Source organism: Phyllobates terribilis, unplaced genomic scaffold, assembly GCF_046119375.1.
Source record: "Phyllobates terribilis strain yellow unplaced genomic scaffold, ASM4611937v1 Scaffold_36__1_contigs__length_13169755, whole genome shotgun sequence".
NCBI lineage: Eukaryota > Metazoa > Chordata > Amphibia > Anura > Dendrobatidae > Phyllobates > Phyllobates terribilis.
This window is the reverse complement of record NW_027362796.1, coordinates 6,157,370-6,173,549: the sequence shown is the minus strand read 5'-3', so window position 1 is coordinate 6,173,549 and position 16,180 is coordinate 6,157,370. Positions and strand designations below refer to the sequence as shown.

The window sequence follows — 16,180 nt, the reverse complement described above, 5'->3', positions numbered from 1 at the left end:
AAGTGGCAAATTGCCAGCTTTGATGCCCATTTTGATGCCCAGAACCCATTTGGGCCAGGCTGGAGTGACCTGAATTTGATGTGGGCCATCACTATGTATGTAATGTTGATGTGAGATCAGTGGCCCAAAGTCATTTAACCCTTTCAGTAACGTCCTTCAGTGCCCACTTTGATGCCCATTTTTGTGCCAGTTTTATGACATTTGTAGCTGCTTTTAAGCGTTTTCACATCAGGGCACCTCGCTGCAATATATATTTTTTTCATTTATTTGTCTATTTTTTGCAATTAAACCTGTAAAAAACAGCAAAAAAGAAATTGCCGAATAAGAAACCAACTTCAGCCCCGAATAAGAAACCAACTTCAGCTTCGTCTCCTGACGCCACACATAAACTTCAGCTCATCCAGCACCATGACAACCAGCACAGCAGAGTCCTGCGTCCACTGAGGCCCCTGATCATGTGACCCCTGACTCCTCCCCTCCTGTGACCTCATCACAGGTCCTGTGCGCACAGAGCAGCCATATATGTGGTGGCGGCTCTGCAGGTGGAGGTATGTGGAGACCCCCCATTACTGGGGCAGGGGGCATTAACCCCTTCAGCACGGAGACTCCTTTGGGATCTTCTGTTCCCCCTTTATAAGAATCATAAGGTTTTTGTTCTGTTTCCTGTAATAGATACATACGACCCAACTATGGAGACAGGAAGGGAGGAAACGTATTGCTCTCATAGTACAGGACCCCTTTACTGGCCCCACGTAGTGTAATGCCCCTTATGCAGGATGTATGATGCCCCCCACAGTGTAATGCCCCCATTATGCCCCTTATGCAGGATGTATGATGCCCCCCACACAGTGTAATGCCCCCATTATGCCCCTTATGCAGTATGTATGATGCCCCCACGCAGTGTAATGCCCCCATTATGCCCCTTATACAGGATGTGTAATGCCCCCATTATGCCCCTTATGCAGGATGTATGATGCCCCCCACACAGTGTAATGGCCCCATTATGCCCCTTATGCAGTATATATGATGCCCCCACACAGTGTAATGCCCCCATTATGCCCCTTATGCAGTATGTATGATGCCCCCCACACAGTTTAATGCCCCCGTTATGCCCCTTATGCAGGATGTATGATGCCCCTCACAGTGTAATGCCCCCATTATGTCCCTAATGCAGTATGTATGATGCCCCCACACAGTATAATGTTCCCCCAGTACCGCCTGAGGTCCTGCAGTTGGAATAATTCCTCTGGAATTGGTTTTCCTTTGGCTGCTCCCCTACATGTAGACCCTTGAGCATGTATACATGCATGTAGGGGAGCAGGCCTTACTAGATAGCGAGGCTTTGTACAGTGATATACCACATGAGGATGGTATCAAAGGAGTAAGACATTTCTTGAAATTGAGATCAATAGAGTGTAGCAGACATAATGACTTCATGGAGGATCTTCTAAAATTCACTCTTACTCATAACTCCTTTCTATTTGACAGGAAGTACTTCACCAGCTCAGGGGTACTGCGATGGGGAGCCCCTGTGCCCCCTCATATGCTAACTTATCCCTGGACTGGTGGGAGGAATCCTCAATATTCAGGGATGATCATAAGTGATGTGATCCATATATTGGGGTATGCAAAAAGAAAAGGGAAAGGGCGCATGTGTAGACTCACAGGGCTATTTATATAAATTAAAAAGTGCCAGTGCACTCACCTGTGATGGTTGTGTACGTCTACACAACCAAGATTAAGCGTGTTATTAATGAGGCTCCGGGTCACCTCTCTCTATTTGTAGTACCGTCCTATCGGTGTTTGCATCGTAACTCCGTGCTCCTCGGATGGTCACACGATCCTGCTGGACCAGATGCCACGTCACCGCAGGTCCTCAGTTGTTTATCCCGTATGGAGATATTTCTTATGTAAACAATGGTGCAGCGGTCTCAGGGAGCGCCAAAGGAATACTGGACAATTTATTAGATGGTAACCGACCTTTATTCTTCCTCCAATACCACTGCCACAACGCATTTCGACGGTCTAAGCCGTCTTCATCAGGTGGGGGTATGGTACAAATATATTGACTACATTTTTATCACCTGGTCAGGGACGAGTGAACAATCTTTTTCATTTGTCGGGGAACTCAACATCAATAGAGTGGGCCTTAGATTTACATCTGATTTTAATTATAATAATAATTTTTATTTTTATAGCGCCAACATACTCCACAGCACTTTACAATTTTAGGGGGGACTTATACAGACAATACAGACTTTACAGAATAAGCATAACTCAGATATTAAAAGGAGTGAGGGCCCTGCTCGCAAGCTTACAGTCTATAAGGAAATAGGGGAGACACAAAAGGTAAAATGTACATATATTGTATAATACAGCCTTAATATACTAAATAGAGTAAGTGTACATAACACTACAAGAACTGGTCCCCAGCCAATATGTGTACAGTAAAGACAGAGGCTATGCAGTGCATAGATGGTATGAGCAGGATTTTGAAGAAAATTTTAATATGGGCCAAACTGAAACAGTTAGATAAGTGTGTTGAGGTGATAGGCCAGTCTAAATAAATGGGTTTTTATGGCATGCTTAAAACTGTGGGTATTGAGAATTAATCGAATTATCCTGGGTAGTAGATTCCAAAGAATTGGTGCAGCATGCGAGAAATCTTGGAGACGGGAGTGAGAGGTTCGGATTACTGAGGATTTTAGTTTTAAGTCATTAGCAGAATGGAGGGCACGGGTGGTAGACTGAGACGAGGGAGGTGATGTAGGGCGGTGCTGAATCGTGGATAGCTTTGTGGGTAAGAGCAATAAGTTTATATTGAACTCTGTATTGGATGGGCAATCAGTGCAATGACTGGCACAGGGAAGAGACATCGTTGTGTCGGTTGGTGAGGAATATGACCCTGACTGCTGCGTTCAGGATGGATTGGAGAGGGGAAAGTTTAGAAAGAGGGAGACCGATAAGTAAAGAGTTTCAATAGTCCAGACGAGAATGAGTAAGAGCTACAGTAAGAGTTTTTACCGAGTCAAAGGTAAGAAAATTTCTGATTCTAGAGATGTTTTTGAGGTGTAGATGACGCGAGCGAGCGATTTGATGTGAGGAGTGAAGGAAAGATCTGAATCAAGTATGACCCCAAGACAGCGGGCTTGCTGCTCGCGAGTAATGATGGAGTCACAAACGGAGATGGCAATATCAGGCATAGATAGGTTAGTGGAGGGAGGAAATACGAGTAGTTCAGTTTTTGACAGATTCAATTTTAGACAGAGGGAGGACATAGTGTTAGAGACAGCGGAAAGACAATCACTGGTATTTTGTAATAATGCAGGGGTGATGTCCGGAGAAGAGGTGTATAATTGGGTGTCATCAGCATAGAGATGGTACTAAAAACCGAATCTGCTGATTGTTTGTCCAATAGGTACTGTGTATAAGGAGAAAAGAAGGGCCTCTAGGACTGATCCTTGAGGAACCCCGACAATAATGGAAAGGGGAGAAGAAGAGGAGCCAGCAAAAGACACAGTGAAGGAGCGGTCAGAAAGGTAGATCCACAGTGTCGAATGCTGCAGAGAGATCCAGGAGAATCAGCAGGGAGTAGTGACCATTAGATTTGTCTGTTAGTAGATCATTAGAGATTTTAGTGAGTGCAGTTTCAGTATAATGTAAAGAGCGGAAACCAGATTGTAAAGGGTCAAGAAGGGAGTTATCTGAGAGATAGCGGATTAGACAGGAGTGGACCAGTCGTTCCAGGAGTTTAGAAGTAAAGGGAAGATTGGAAACAGGTCTGTAGTTAGCAGCACAGTTCTGGTCGAGGGATGGTTTTTTAAGTAATGGATGTATGCTGGAGTGTTTAACCCCTTTATGACCCAGGGCGTATTAGTACGTATCCCTGGGCCTTATAGGCCTGATACGTATTAATACGCCCTGGCGATTTCGCCCGCACACAAGCGGTGCGGGCGAGATCGCCGCCGGGTGTCAGCTGATTGTTACAGCTGACACCCAGTGCTACTGTATGTGCAGGGAGCGGTCCTGCACCGCTCCCGGCACATTAACCCCCGAAATGCTGCAATCGAAATCGATCGCAGGATTCCGGTGGCAAGAGGAGATAAGCGCGATATTTACCTTCTCTGCCGGCGTCCAGCGGCTTCTGAGTCCGGTCCCGGATGTTGCCATGGTAACCTGATGTCATCAAGACAACATCTGGGACACAAGGAGGCAAGAAGTTGCTTTGGTTATGCACAGTGCACGACCAAAGTAACTTCACCCTGTTCAGCGCTGACAGGCTGCATGGCATAGGGAGCTGCTGCTTTCTATGCCATGCAGCCGATCAGGCTGCAAAAAGTGAAAGTCCCATAAGTGAGATAATGTGAATAAGTAATAAAAATGTCAGAAAGTGAAAAAAAAAAAAATTGTAAAAATATATAAAAAAAATGAAAAATAATAATAAAAAAAATATATATATTGTACCCATAAATAAATAATCTTATGAAAAAACACAAAAAACAATAAAAGTACACATATTTGGTATCGCCGTGTCCGGAACTACCTGGCTTATAAAACTGTCCTGCTAGTTAACCCCTTTAGTGAACACGATATAAAAAATAAATAAAAAACGAAACATAAAACGATGCTTTTTCATCATACCGCCAAACAAAAAATGGAATAAAACGCGATCAAAAAGACAAATGTAAATAAAAATGGTATCGCTGAAAACGACATCTTGTCCCGCAAAAAACAAGCCACCATGCAGCTCCAACGGCCGAAAAATAAAAAAGTTATAGCTCTCAGAATAAAGAGATGCAAAAACAATTCTTTTTTTCTATAAAATAGTTTTTATTGTGTAAAAGCGCCAAAATATAAAAAAAATATATAAAAGTAGTACCGCTGTAACATACTGACCCAAAGAATAAAGCTACCTTATCAGTTTTACCACACGCAGAACGGCATAAAAAAACACTCAAAAAAACAATTCCTGAATTGTTGGTCTTTGTTCATTCTGCCTTCTAAAAATCAGAATAGAAAGCAATCAAAAAATGTTACGTGCCCAAAAATGGTACCAATAAAAACGTCAACTTGTCCCGCAAAAAACAAGCCATCACATGACTCTGTCGGCTGAAATATGGAAAAATATGGCCATGTAAAAACTAGTCTGCAATAAAATGCGTCTTTTAGTGTGTGACAGCTGTCAATCATAAAAACCCGATACGAATCTGGTATCACTGTAATTGCACCGACCTGAAGAATAAAGTCGTCTAATCACTTATACCGCACGAGGAACGGCGTAAAAAATAAACTTTAGGGTTGTGCTAGGGTTAGGGTTGTGCTGGGGTTAGGGTTGGGGTTGGGGTTAGGGTTGTGCTAGGGTTAGGGTTGTGCTGGGGTTAGGGTTGGGGTGGGGCTAGGGTTGGGGTTGGGCTAGGGTTAGGGTTGTGCTAGGGTTAGGGTTAGGGTGGGGCTAGGGTTGGGGTTGGGCTAGGGTTATGGTTGGGCTAGGGTTATGGTTGGGCTAGGGTTGGGTTGGCCTAGGGTTAGGGTTGGGCTAGGGTTAGGGTTGGGCTAGGGTAAGGCTAGGGTTAAGGTTAGGCTAGGGTTAGGGTTAGGCTAAGGTTTGGGTTAGGCTAGGGTTAGAGTTGGGCAAGGGTTGGGCTAGAGTTATGGTTGGGCTAAGGTTAGGGTTGGGATTATTTCAGAAGTAAAGGAAAAAAATGACGACGATATGGTGACTAATGTTGAGCGCAAATGCTCGCTACTTGAGTTTGCATCGGCTGCTCTGGTATGCACCGATTATAGCGGGTGCTTGGGTGACATGCTCGAGTCTCCTTCACAAATGTTATGCAGCTGTTATACAGCCAAAAAAACCTTGCGGGGATTGCCTGCCATGCACGAGCGATCCTCGCATGTGTTTTTAATAACCGTGAAACATGCGGGGCGGGGACTAGAGCATGTCACTCGAGCACCCACGATACATGGTGCATATCTAAGCACCCAATGCAAACTCAAATAGCGAGCACTTGCACTCAAGACTAATGACAAGTTATTCAATATGATGACCTAATGTTATCAAATTCTGTGTCGTACCTCTGGGATATAAATGTTCACTATACCACTTGATAAAATCCTTGAGGGGTGTAGTTTCCAAAATGGGGTCACTTGTGGAGGGTTTCCACTATTTAGGCACATCAGGGGCTCTCCAAACGCGACATGGTATCCACTCTCAATTCCAGCCAATTTTGCGTTCAAAAAGTCACACAGCGACACCCCACATATGGGGTATTGGCGTACTCAGGAAAAATTGCACAACAGTTTTTTTGGGGTCCATTTTATCCTCTTACCCTTGTGAAAATAAAAAAAATGGGGCTAAAACATAATTTTTGTGGAAAATGGTTTGATTTTTTTATTTTCACAGCTCCATGTTATAAACTTCAGTAAAACACTTGGGGGTTCAGGGTGTTCACCACACATCTAAATAAGTTCCCTGAGGGGTCTAGTTTCCAAAATGGTGTCACTTGTGGGGGTTTCCACTGTTTAGAGACTTCAGGGTCTCCCAGAACGCGACATGGCGTCCGCTAATTATTCAAGCAAATGTTACATTCAAAAAGTCAAATGGCGCTCCTTCCCTTCCGAACCCTGCCGTATGCCCAAGCAGTGGTTATCCCCCACATATGGGGTATCTGCTTACTCAGGAGAAATTGCACAACAAACTGCATGGTGCAATTTCTCCTGGTACCCTTATGAAAATGCAAAATTGGGGGCTGAAAAACATTTTTGTTTAAAAAGTGTGAAAATTTTATTTTATTTTTATTTTATTTTTACGGTGCAATGTTATAAACTTCAGTAAAACACTTGGGGGTTCAGGGTGTTCACCACACATCTAGATAAGTTCCCTAAGGGGTCTAGTTTCAAAACTGGAGTCACTTGTGGGGGGTTTCCACTGTTTAGGCACATCAGGGGCTCTCCAAACGTAACATATCATCCACTAATTATTCAAGCAAATTTTACATTCAAAAAGTCAAATGGTGCTCCTTCCCTTCCGAGCCCTGCTGTGTGCCCAAACAGTGTTTTTTCCTCACATATGGGGAATCTGCGTGCTCAGGGGAAATTGCACAACAAATTTTGGGGTCCATTTTTTGTTACAAAATTGTGCTGATGTAAAGTAGACATGTGGGAAATGTTATTTATTAACTATTTTGTGTAACACATCTCTCTGATTTAAGGGCATAAAAATTAAAATGTTGAAAATTGTGAAATTTTCAAAATTTTTGCCAAATTACCGATTTTTTTCACAAATAAACGCAAGTGATATCGAAGAAATTTTATGACTATCATGAAGTACAATATGCCACAAAAAAACAATCTCAGAATCAGCGGAATCCGTTGAAGCATTCCAGAGTAATTCCCTCAAAGTTACAGTGGTCAGAATTGTAAAAATTGGCCTGGTCATTAATGTGCAAACCACCCTCGGGTGTAAAGGGGTTAAATAAAGGAGGGAAAAATCCAAGATGAGAGGTAGAGGTAGAATATTTTAGTTAGATGAGTGGTGGCAGCTGGAGAAAGGGACTGAAGGAGATGTGAAGGAATAGGGTCACTGGTGCAGGTGGTAGAGTGAGAGGAAGCAAGGAGCCTTGTCACTTCTTCTTCCATGATTGGTTCGATGTCCAAAAATGAGCAAGATGCAGTGTGGGAGGAAGGAGCATGCATAACATTTGGGTATTGAGAGAAAATTTCCTGTCGGATATATTGTCAATTTATTCTGTGAAATAATTGGCTAGATCGTCAGTGCTGAGGTCGGTGGTTGGGGCCTGTGCTGTTTGATTAAGGAGAGAGTGAAAAGTGTCAAACAGGTGTTTAGGATTATTGGACCATGAGATGATGAGGTTGTTAAAGTAAGTTTGTTTGGAGAGGTGAAGGGCGGAGTTATAGGTTTTAAGCAGAAATTTATAATGGAGGAAATCTTCGGCCTCATTAGATTTTATCCACAGCCGTTCGGCACACCTGGCGCACCGCTGTTTGCAGCGTGTTCCAGGGTTCTTGCCGTCTGTGCCGAGTTGTTCTCTGTGTAGGAGGTGCTCCTTCATCCAGGGCGCATTGCAATGTTTCGTTGTAATGCTTCAGTGCAGAGTCAGGGCATGAGAGGGAGGAGATTGAGGCCAAAGATGATTGCAACGTTTTCATAAATTTCTGGGTGTTGATGTCATGTATATTTCTATAAGTGTGGAAAGTGGGGGTGTCTTTAGCAGGGTGACAGTTCTTGACAGAGAATGAAAGAAGGTTGTGATCAGAGAGCAGAAGAGGAGAGTTAGTAAAGTCATGTATCGAACAGAGTCGGGCGAAGATCAGGTCAAAGAGTATTTCCATCTTCATGTGTAGGAGAATTAGTAAGCTGTGAAAGGCCGAAGGAGGAAGTTAGCTATAAAAGATGAGCGGCAGATGGGGAGAGGGAATCGCCTATTGGGATGTTAAAGTCTCCCATGATGAGGGTGGGGATGTCATAGGATAGAAAGTTTGAAAGCCAAGTGGCAAAGTGATCCACAAACTGACGGGAGGGGCCCGGAGGGCGATACACAACCACCACTCGCAGGGAGAAGGGCCAGTAGAGTCTGACTGTGTGGGCCTCAAAATCATCATCGTTTGCAGAAAAATGGTTTTATCCATCAGCTTATCTTTTTCTCATTCAGATCTTTAAAATACCGGATCCTCTCAGTGAAGGTCGTCTAGATATGAAAATTGTCCTGATTTATCCAGTAAAATGATGGACAAGATGGTGGAGAGGATATTACACCTCACCCTAGAGATCCTCTACCGGCTTACTGGAGAGGTGAGAGATTCTGATGACGTCACATTACATCATTCTTATCTATGGGAATAACAGATGGACAGAACTGGAGAGGTGAGGACTCTGGAATTGTCTGTAGTGATATTTTTTAAAGTGTCTCTCCATAACAGGATTACACAGTAGTGAAGAAGACCTCTAGTGGGCGCTGTCAGGACGCTGTGTCTGAGGGATGGGGAAGACCCCTGAGCCCAATCACGGGGCCTCCACCTCACCCCCTGATACATGAGGACATCAATGACCAGAAGATCCTAGAACTCATCTACAAGATGATTGAGCTGCTGACTGGAGAGGTGACACTGCTGGGAATGCTGGGACATTATACAGTAACGCTATGAAGAGATCGGGGGGATGACGGTATCATTGTATGTTTCAGGTTCCTATAAGGTGTCAGGATGTCGCCATCTATTTCTCCATGGAGGAGTGGGAGTATTTAGAAGGACATAAAGATCTGTACAAGGACGTCATGATGGAGGTTCCCCAGTCCCTCACATCACCAGGTAATAGACAGGACTAAATACACATGGCCTTTACTGTATGTAAAGAATGAATCCAGTCCCTGTATGTGTTTCCTCCAGATCTATCCAGTAAGAGGACAACATCAGAGAGATGTCCCCGTCCTGTTCTTCCACAGGACTGTAAACAAGAAGATCCCAATGTTCCTCAGGATCATCAGGTAGATGGAGAGAAGGTGTCATGAGATCTCCCCTATGATGTGTAGACGGCTGTGAAGGTCTTGTGCTCAGTCTTGTTTTATCCCCCAGTATTATATGTTTTATACTTGTGTAATGAGAACGGTGGAGATGACAGGATTAGAGCTGATCATAGATGTGACTTCTCCATCTGTCTCTGACTTTTATAATATTTGTTTCAGGGTGAAGATCTGACCCATATTAATACTACAGAGACATATGTGAGGGGTGATGAGCGGTGTAAAGAGGAGATTCCTACATATGACTACCCAGGTGAGTAGTAACCACTAAATGCAGAGAAGTCACAGATTCTTCTCAGTCACCGCCTGTGGCTGCTTTATCGGTGGTGTAGTCCGGCTGTATCACAATCGTGTGATCACCATTTTGCCGCTAGAGCATAACATTCTCCTCCGTCCGAAAATATTCAAATTACTTTGTGTAATTGTGAAAGCCCTTTTCTATAGAACTTACAACCTGGAGGATCCACCCACCCCTTGGGATTAGGAGACGCTGATTCTTACCTGCCTAGATCTGTAAACTACAAAGTCAAATGGCAGCTTACGTAGAATGTGCTGACAAGTGAGAAAATCACTTGAAGAAAAATATTATGATGGGCCTGTAAGAGAAAGTGGAGGGTAATGATGCTGTTGACTTCCTAGAACCCTGATATCTTATTGGATGAATCTACCTTCTCTCCCTTCTGTGCTCCTGAATGTGCTCATATGGTCCCTACAAGACCAGGTCCAGTCTTTATGACCAAACCTCCCTTTTATTATTGACAATATTAAATGTGCAGTGAGGCCAAGTGTGAATTTCTGTAAAATAACAACAGAGTTTCCCTTTATTCTGACTTTTCAATTTCTTTTTAAACCAACTAACTTCAAACAGGATCACGATTATCTACATAAAAAACATTACACCTGTGCCATGATATATCTCTAAGCTGTGCGTGGCTGATGGCTGTAATATACATTTATTCACGCCTGCAGGAGATGTGTTGGCTCGAGCCCTGGTTTCATGGATTCACTCCACGTCATAAATAGTATTGAGCGAATTTGTTCGGCATTTCAAATTCAGGTTCGTGTTCGGGGTTCCGGCTTGTTCGAGCCAAATGGTCAACCATAAATGAGTGCAACTCCAGTTTAGTGTTGGATTTCTCCCTTCATACATATGTTGTTGTTGGGGATGTTACATGTCTGTATATTCTTTCTTTTTTAACAAGTTCATTCTGTATGATAGTTTCATTGTCGTTGGATCGGCCGGCCTCACTTATGTGAGTCTGAAACTCCCTGGTAGTCTTTCAAAAATATCTCCATTGCCTCTTCCAAATGCCTGAGATCTAAATTTAAGATGCCTCAGCTCTGCACTATTATAAAAAGTTCACCTTAAATGTGTAATATTTCTTCTTGGCACTCATCTGACAGAAAATATTGTCCCTTACGATAGTTTAGATTCCCAAGAGCCACCGAGCCCCATACTCCAATTACCCCAGAGAGGTTTCACCACTAGTTACTCGTTTTTCTCTGATGAAGACTGTTGAGTTTGATAATTTCAGTAGATGTTTTATTGTCTGTAGACAAAGTTTTTGACTTCAGTAATCCTCTGATTTAACCTCTTCTTGCAGCCAGTTCTGCGTTCCTAATCAGGCCCCATTTTTCAAATCTGACGTGTGTCACTTTATGTGGTGATAACTTTGGAATTCTTCACAAAGGATAATAGGAAACAAATGGACCTTACAAATTATTTTCCAACTTCTCTTGAATCTGACAATACCCTATATATGGTTGTACACTACTGTCTGGGCACATGGCAGGTTAAAAAGGGAAGGAGCGACATTTAGCTATTAGGAATGCAGATTTTGCTGGAATAGTTCGCAGACACAATGTATTGGGGGCGCTGTTCATGGTCACCTGGAAGCTCAAAAGATGGCTACCACGAACAGGCTTGCCTTATCTACCCCGTTTATAGATTTCACAAATTATTTTGCTCATCACCCTTTAACCCCTCTACATGGATCTGGACTAACACAGAGACCCCTAGGCTTGGGCCACGGTGTTACCTGCTGTTCTGTGGAAATAGATGGGAAGAAGAATAGTCAGGTATCCGGATCAGAACCAAGAGGATAGAGAAAATACAAAATCAGAAGACACAAAAGTAGTCAGTAAACGGGCCGGGGTCACAACAGGAAACAAATACACAAGCCGGGAGCTGAGCACAGAGGACTGAACCAGAGGAGAACAAGGCTGTATCTGGCAGCTTCCGGCAATATGCTTCCAGCTTTAGTAGGGTGCGGTGCTCTCCAAATGGCTGAAGCAGGGAGCAGATTACTCCAGCTGGACAGCACACACACCCATACTGCCAGACTGAATGGTACTACAGGTCCCAGGCACCCTAATCTTAGTGGTGGACAGAGCCTGCACCGCCCAGAGCTTCTGGTTCAGATGTCTCCTCCATCACCAGCGCCGCCTGCAGGATGAATAAGGCAGCGCCTAGTGACAAAAGCAGATGTCACACAAGTCAAAGCAGGAGAAGTAGATGTCCCAGACGAGATGGGACACACCTTTTGCAGAAGCCCTAATATAACAAAATGTCAGAAAACCAGAGCAGTAGAAATCCCCATAAAGTGACTCCATTTTGGAAATTATAACCCTCAGTGAAGTAATCTATAGGAGTAGTGACTATTTTGACTCCACAGTCACTTTCCGGAAATTAGCACGCAGTGGATGTTGGAGAGTGAAAATTGCAAATATGCCATTTTATTACCCAACACATAGTGCCCAGATTGTGCTCCAGGAGACACACACCATAAATTAAGTGGGTTCTTCTCACTATAGTAATGCCAAATACATGGAGGCTAAATGTGGTTTGGGCACACTGCAAGGCTAAGAAGCGAGGGGGAGATCTGACTTTGGGAGATCAGATATTGCTGGATTGGTTTATGGAAGCCATGTTGTTTTTCAAGAGCCTTTGAGCCACTAATATTGTGGAAACCTCTGTTTTTCCATTGACAGATGATGGACCCGAGTGGTGGCTTGTTTTTTGTGAAATGAGTAGAAGTTTTCATTGGTATCATTTTTCGACATAACATTTTTTGATGGCTTCTTATTCCATATTTTAGAGGCAGAATGAACAAACAGTTGGACACCACGCTCTACTGGTTCATCCTATGAGGTTTTCTATTAGACTGTGAACTGTCATTCTGTCAATAACTTGCTATTTCTACAGACATTTTAAGTACAATTAGCACAAGAATCCCATAGAAAAATAAATAAAGATTGCATACCACTTCTAAATCAATCTAAACACACACATCCCTGGGCTACATGCTAGTCCAGGAAAATGAAGAGATATATGCTCAAGTTTAAAAATCTATTTTAATAGACACAAATCTAAAAAATAGAGGAAAATTTAAAATATTTAAAATATTCCTCTATTTTTTCGATTTGTGTCTAATAAAATAGATTTTTAAACTTGAGCATATATCTCTTCATTTCCCTGGATTAGCATGTAGCCCAGGGATGTGTTTGTTTAGACATTTTAAATAGAAATGTTCAAAAATATAAATTTCAAGGATATTTTAATCAAAATTAATAATTGTTTTTTTTTCTTGGCAGATGATTGTACCAGGAGATCAGAGGGACAGGAGATTTTTAAATCTGATGATCTTGAGATCCCACAGGATACAATTGAAGTGAATGCCATTACTCCAGATATACCATCATCCCTTCACAGCAAACATCAATCATCTGATCCTAAGAAACAGGTCCTATCTTCTGATTCATTACCGACTACTAAGGAAAATCAAAATAAAATAAGCATTAAAAAACTAACTGCTCCTAAAGCAAAGAAATCATTTTCACGTTCAGAAAATGGAAATAGTTTTACCCTCGGAAAGTCTATTCTTAAACATCAAAAAATACACACAGCGGACAATAGATTTTTTAGTTCCAAATGTGGAAAATATTTTAACCAGAAATCAGTTTTCGTTAATCACCAGAGAACTCACACAGGGGAGAAGCCTTTTTCATGTTCAGAATGTGGGAAATGTTTTAACCGGAAAGCGAATCTTGATATCCACCAAAGAACTCACACAGGGGAGAAGCCTTTTTCATGTTCAGAATGTGGGAAATGTTTTAACCAGAAATCAGGTTTGATTATACACCAGAGAACCCACACAGGGGAGAAGCCCTTTTCCTGTTCAGAATGTGGGAAATGTTTTAACCAGAAATCAGTTTTTGTTAATCACCAGAGAATCCACACACGGGAGAAGCCCTTTTCCTGTTCAGAATGTGGGAAATGTTTTAACCATAAATCATGTTTGATTAAATCATGTTTCACACAGGGGAGAAGCCCTTTTCCTGTTCAGAATGTGGGAAACGTTTTAACCAGAAATCATTTTATGTTAATCACCAAAGAACCCACACAGGGGAGAAGCCTTTTTCATGTTCAGAATGTGGGAAATGTTTTAACCAGAAAGCGCATCTTGATAACCACCAGAGAACCCACACAGGGGAGAAGCCTTTTTGTTGCTCAGAATGTGAGAAATGTTTTAACCAGAAAGCGCATCTTGATAACCACCAGAGAACCCACACAGGGGAGAAGCCCTTTTCCTGTTCAGAATGTGGGAAATGTTTTAGCCAGAAATCAGGTTTGATTAAGCACCAGAGAATCCATACAGGGGAGAAGCCTTTTTCTTGTTCAGAATGTGGGAAATGTTTTAATTGTAAAATAATTCTTGATAGCCACCAGAGAACTCACACAGGGGATAAGCCTTTTTCTTGTTTAGAATGTGGGAAATGTTTTAACCAGAAATCAGGTTTGATTAAGCACCAGAGAACCCACACAGGGGAGAAGCCCTTTTCTTGTTCAGAATGTGGGAAATGTTTTAATTGTAAAATGATTCTTGATAGTCACAAGAGAACCCACACAGGGGAGAAGCCCTTTTCCTGTTCAGAATGTGGGAAATGTTTTAACAAAAAATCAGTTTTGGTTAATCACCAGAGAACTCACACAGGGGAGAAGCCTTTTTTCTAATCTTTTTTTTAATCCAATATATTTTTATTGAAATTTTCTTCATTAGTTTTTTTTTTACAAAACAAGAAACTAGTACATACAATAAAAAAATAACATACCATAGGGATGACATACATGCATCTCTCCTATATATCCTTTCAGCTTGCCCATTACCGTCTAATAACTTGCAGTTACTATATCTTACAATTAACATTCCACATTCTTGAAATCTCTTATATAACCATAATATTGTAATAAATATTATAATCCTATACACATATAGGTGTGCTATATTACCCATACCACATGTTAAGGAATTCCAATACACATTAGAATGAAACATTAGACCTCGCCAACACCCCCCTTCCCCTATAAGTCAAATTGTCTCTCCAACAATAACCCCCTTGATGGCATTCCAGGTGTATCCAACCATAAGCCCTATATTTTCTCAAATGTATTAATTCAGTTTTGTTTTTTATATACCCCTTTTTCTAATCTGATAATATTTATTTATCCTATTTTTGAGTTCACTAATTTCTGGAGGCGAGGGGTTAATCCATTTGGATGCAATATGTTTCCTAGCTTGAAATAAAATACGTGAAATCCCTATTGAAATTGGGTGAAATTCCACATCATCCTCTAATATACCTAATAGGCATTTTTTGGTCTGGTTGAATATCTATTTTATACACCCTCTTTATAATAGACAGAACTCTTTCCCAGTATTTACCTAACTCCCGGCATTCCCATAGCGTATGTAATAGGCCCGCAGCATCCATTTTACATCTTGGACATTCAGCAGCAGTCCGGTATCCTATGTTACATAGGAATCTAGGCGTCTTATATTTCCTGTGTATTAATATGATCTGGGAGAATCTCTGAGCCTCATGTAAAGATAATTGGGGAACCAGTTCTAATACCGCTCCCCATTGATCCTCAGAAATTGGACCTATGTCTCCATCCATTTTTGTCTAGCTGGAGAAGGAAATATTTTTAAATAATTATCAAGAAGGATTCAGTAAATATCAGAAATACGACCCTTAGTATTTCCCTTCTCTAATACCAACTTAACAAAAGTATTATTTTCTACCCAAAAGGGAGTCCATCTTGTGCATTAAATGAATGCCGAAACTGTACAGTCATGGCCAAAAGTTTTGAGAATGACACCAAAATTATATTTTCACATGATCTGCTGGCCTCTGGTTTTTATTAGTGTTTGTCTGATGTTTATATCACATACAGAAATATAATTGCAATCATATTATGAGTACCAATAGGTTATATTGACAGTTAGAATGAGTTAATGCAGCAAGTCAATATTTGCAGTGTTGCCCCTTCTTCTTCAAGACCTCTGTAATTCTCCCTGGCATGCTCTCAATCAACTTTTGGACCAAATCCTGACTGATAGCAGTCCATTCTTGCATAATCAATGCTTGCATTTTGCCAGAATTTGTTGGTTTTTGTTTGTCCACCCGTCTCTTGATGATTGACCACAAGTTCTCAATGGGATTAAGATCTGGGGAGTTTCCAGGCCATGGACCCAAAATCTCTATGTTTTGTTCCATGAGCCATTTAGTTATCATCTTTGCTTTATGGCAAGGTGCTCCATCATGCTGGAAAAGGCATTGTTGGGCGCCAAACTGCTCTT

The 16,180-nt window shown here is 41.8% G+C and overlaps 2 protein-coding genes across 5 annotated transcripts in view; one reads left to right on the top strand and one right to left on the bottom strand.

Annotated features, from left to right (window-relative positions):
• The window catches only part of LOC141182804 (uncharacterized), a 141,440-nt gene that overhangs the window by 81,122 nt on the left and 44,138 nt on the right, over window positions 1–16,180 (bottom strand). The window lies entirely within an intron of this gene.
• On the top strand, window positions 456–14,303 carry LOC141182807 (uncharacterized). Of its 4 annotated transcripts, XM_073660928.1 has the most exons (9): window positions 484–548; window positions 1,787–1,971; window positions 3,419–3,539; window positions 8,673–8,812; window positions 8,941–9,120; window positions 9,204–9,327; window positions 9,406–9,503; window positions 9,702–9,792; window positions 13,134–14,303. In XM_073660928.1, exons 4-9 carry the CDS (start codon window positions 8,744–8,746, stop codon window positions 14,171–14,173), a joined length of 1,602 nt encoding a protein of 533 aa, XP_073517029.1. In that variant the 5' UTR covers window positions 484–548; window positions 1,787–1,971; window positions 3,419–3,539; window positions 8,673–8,743; the 3' UTR covers window positions 14,174–14,303. The 4 variants fall into 4 exon arrangements, with proteins under 4 accessions (XP_073517030.1, XP_073517029.1, XP_073517031.1 ...); XM_073660930.1 differs by lacking the exon at window positions 3,419–3,539; XM_073660927.1 differs by having other exon boundaries at window positions 1,787–3,539.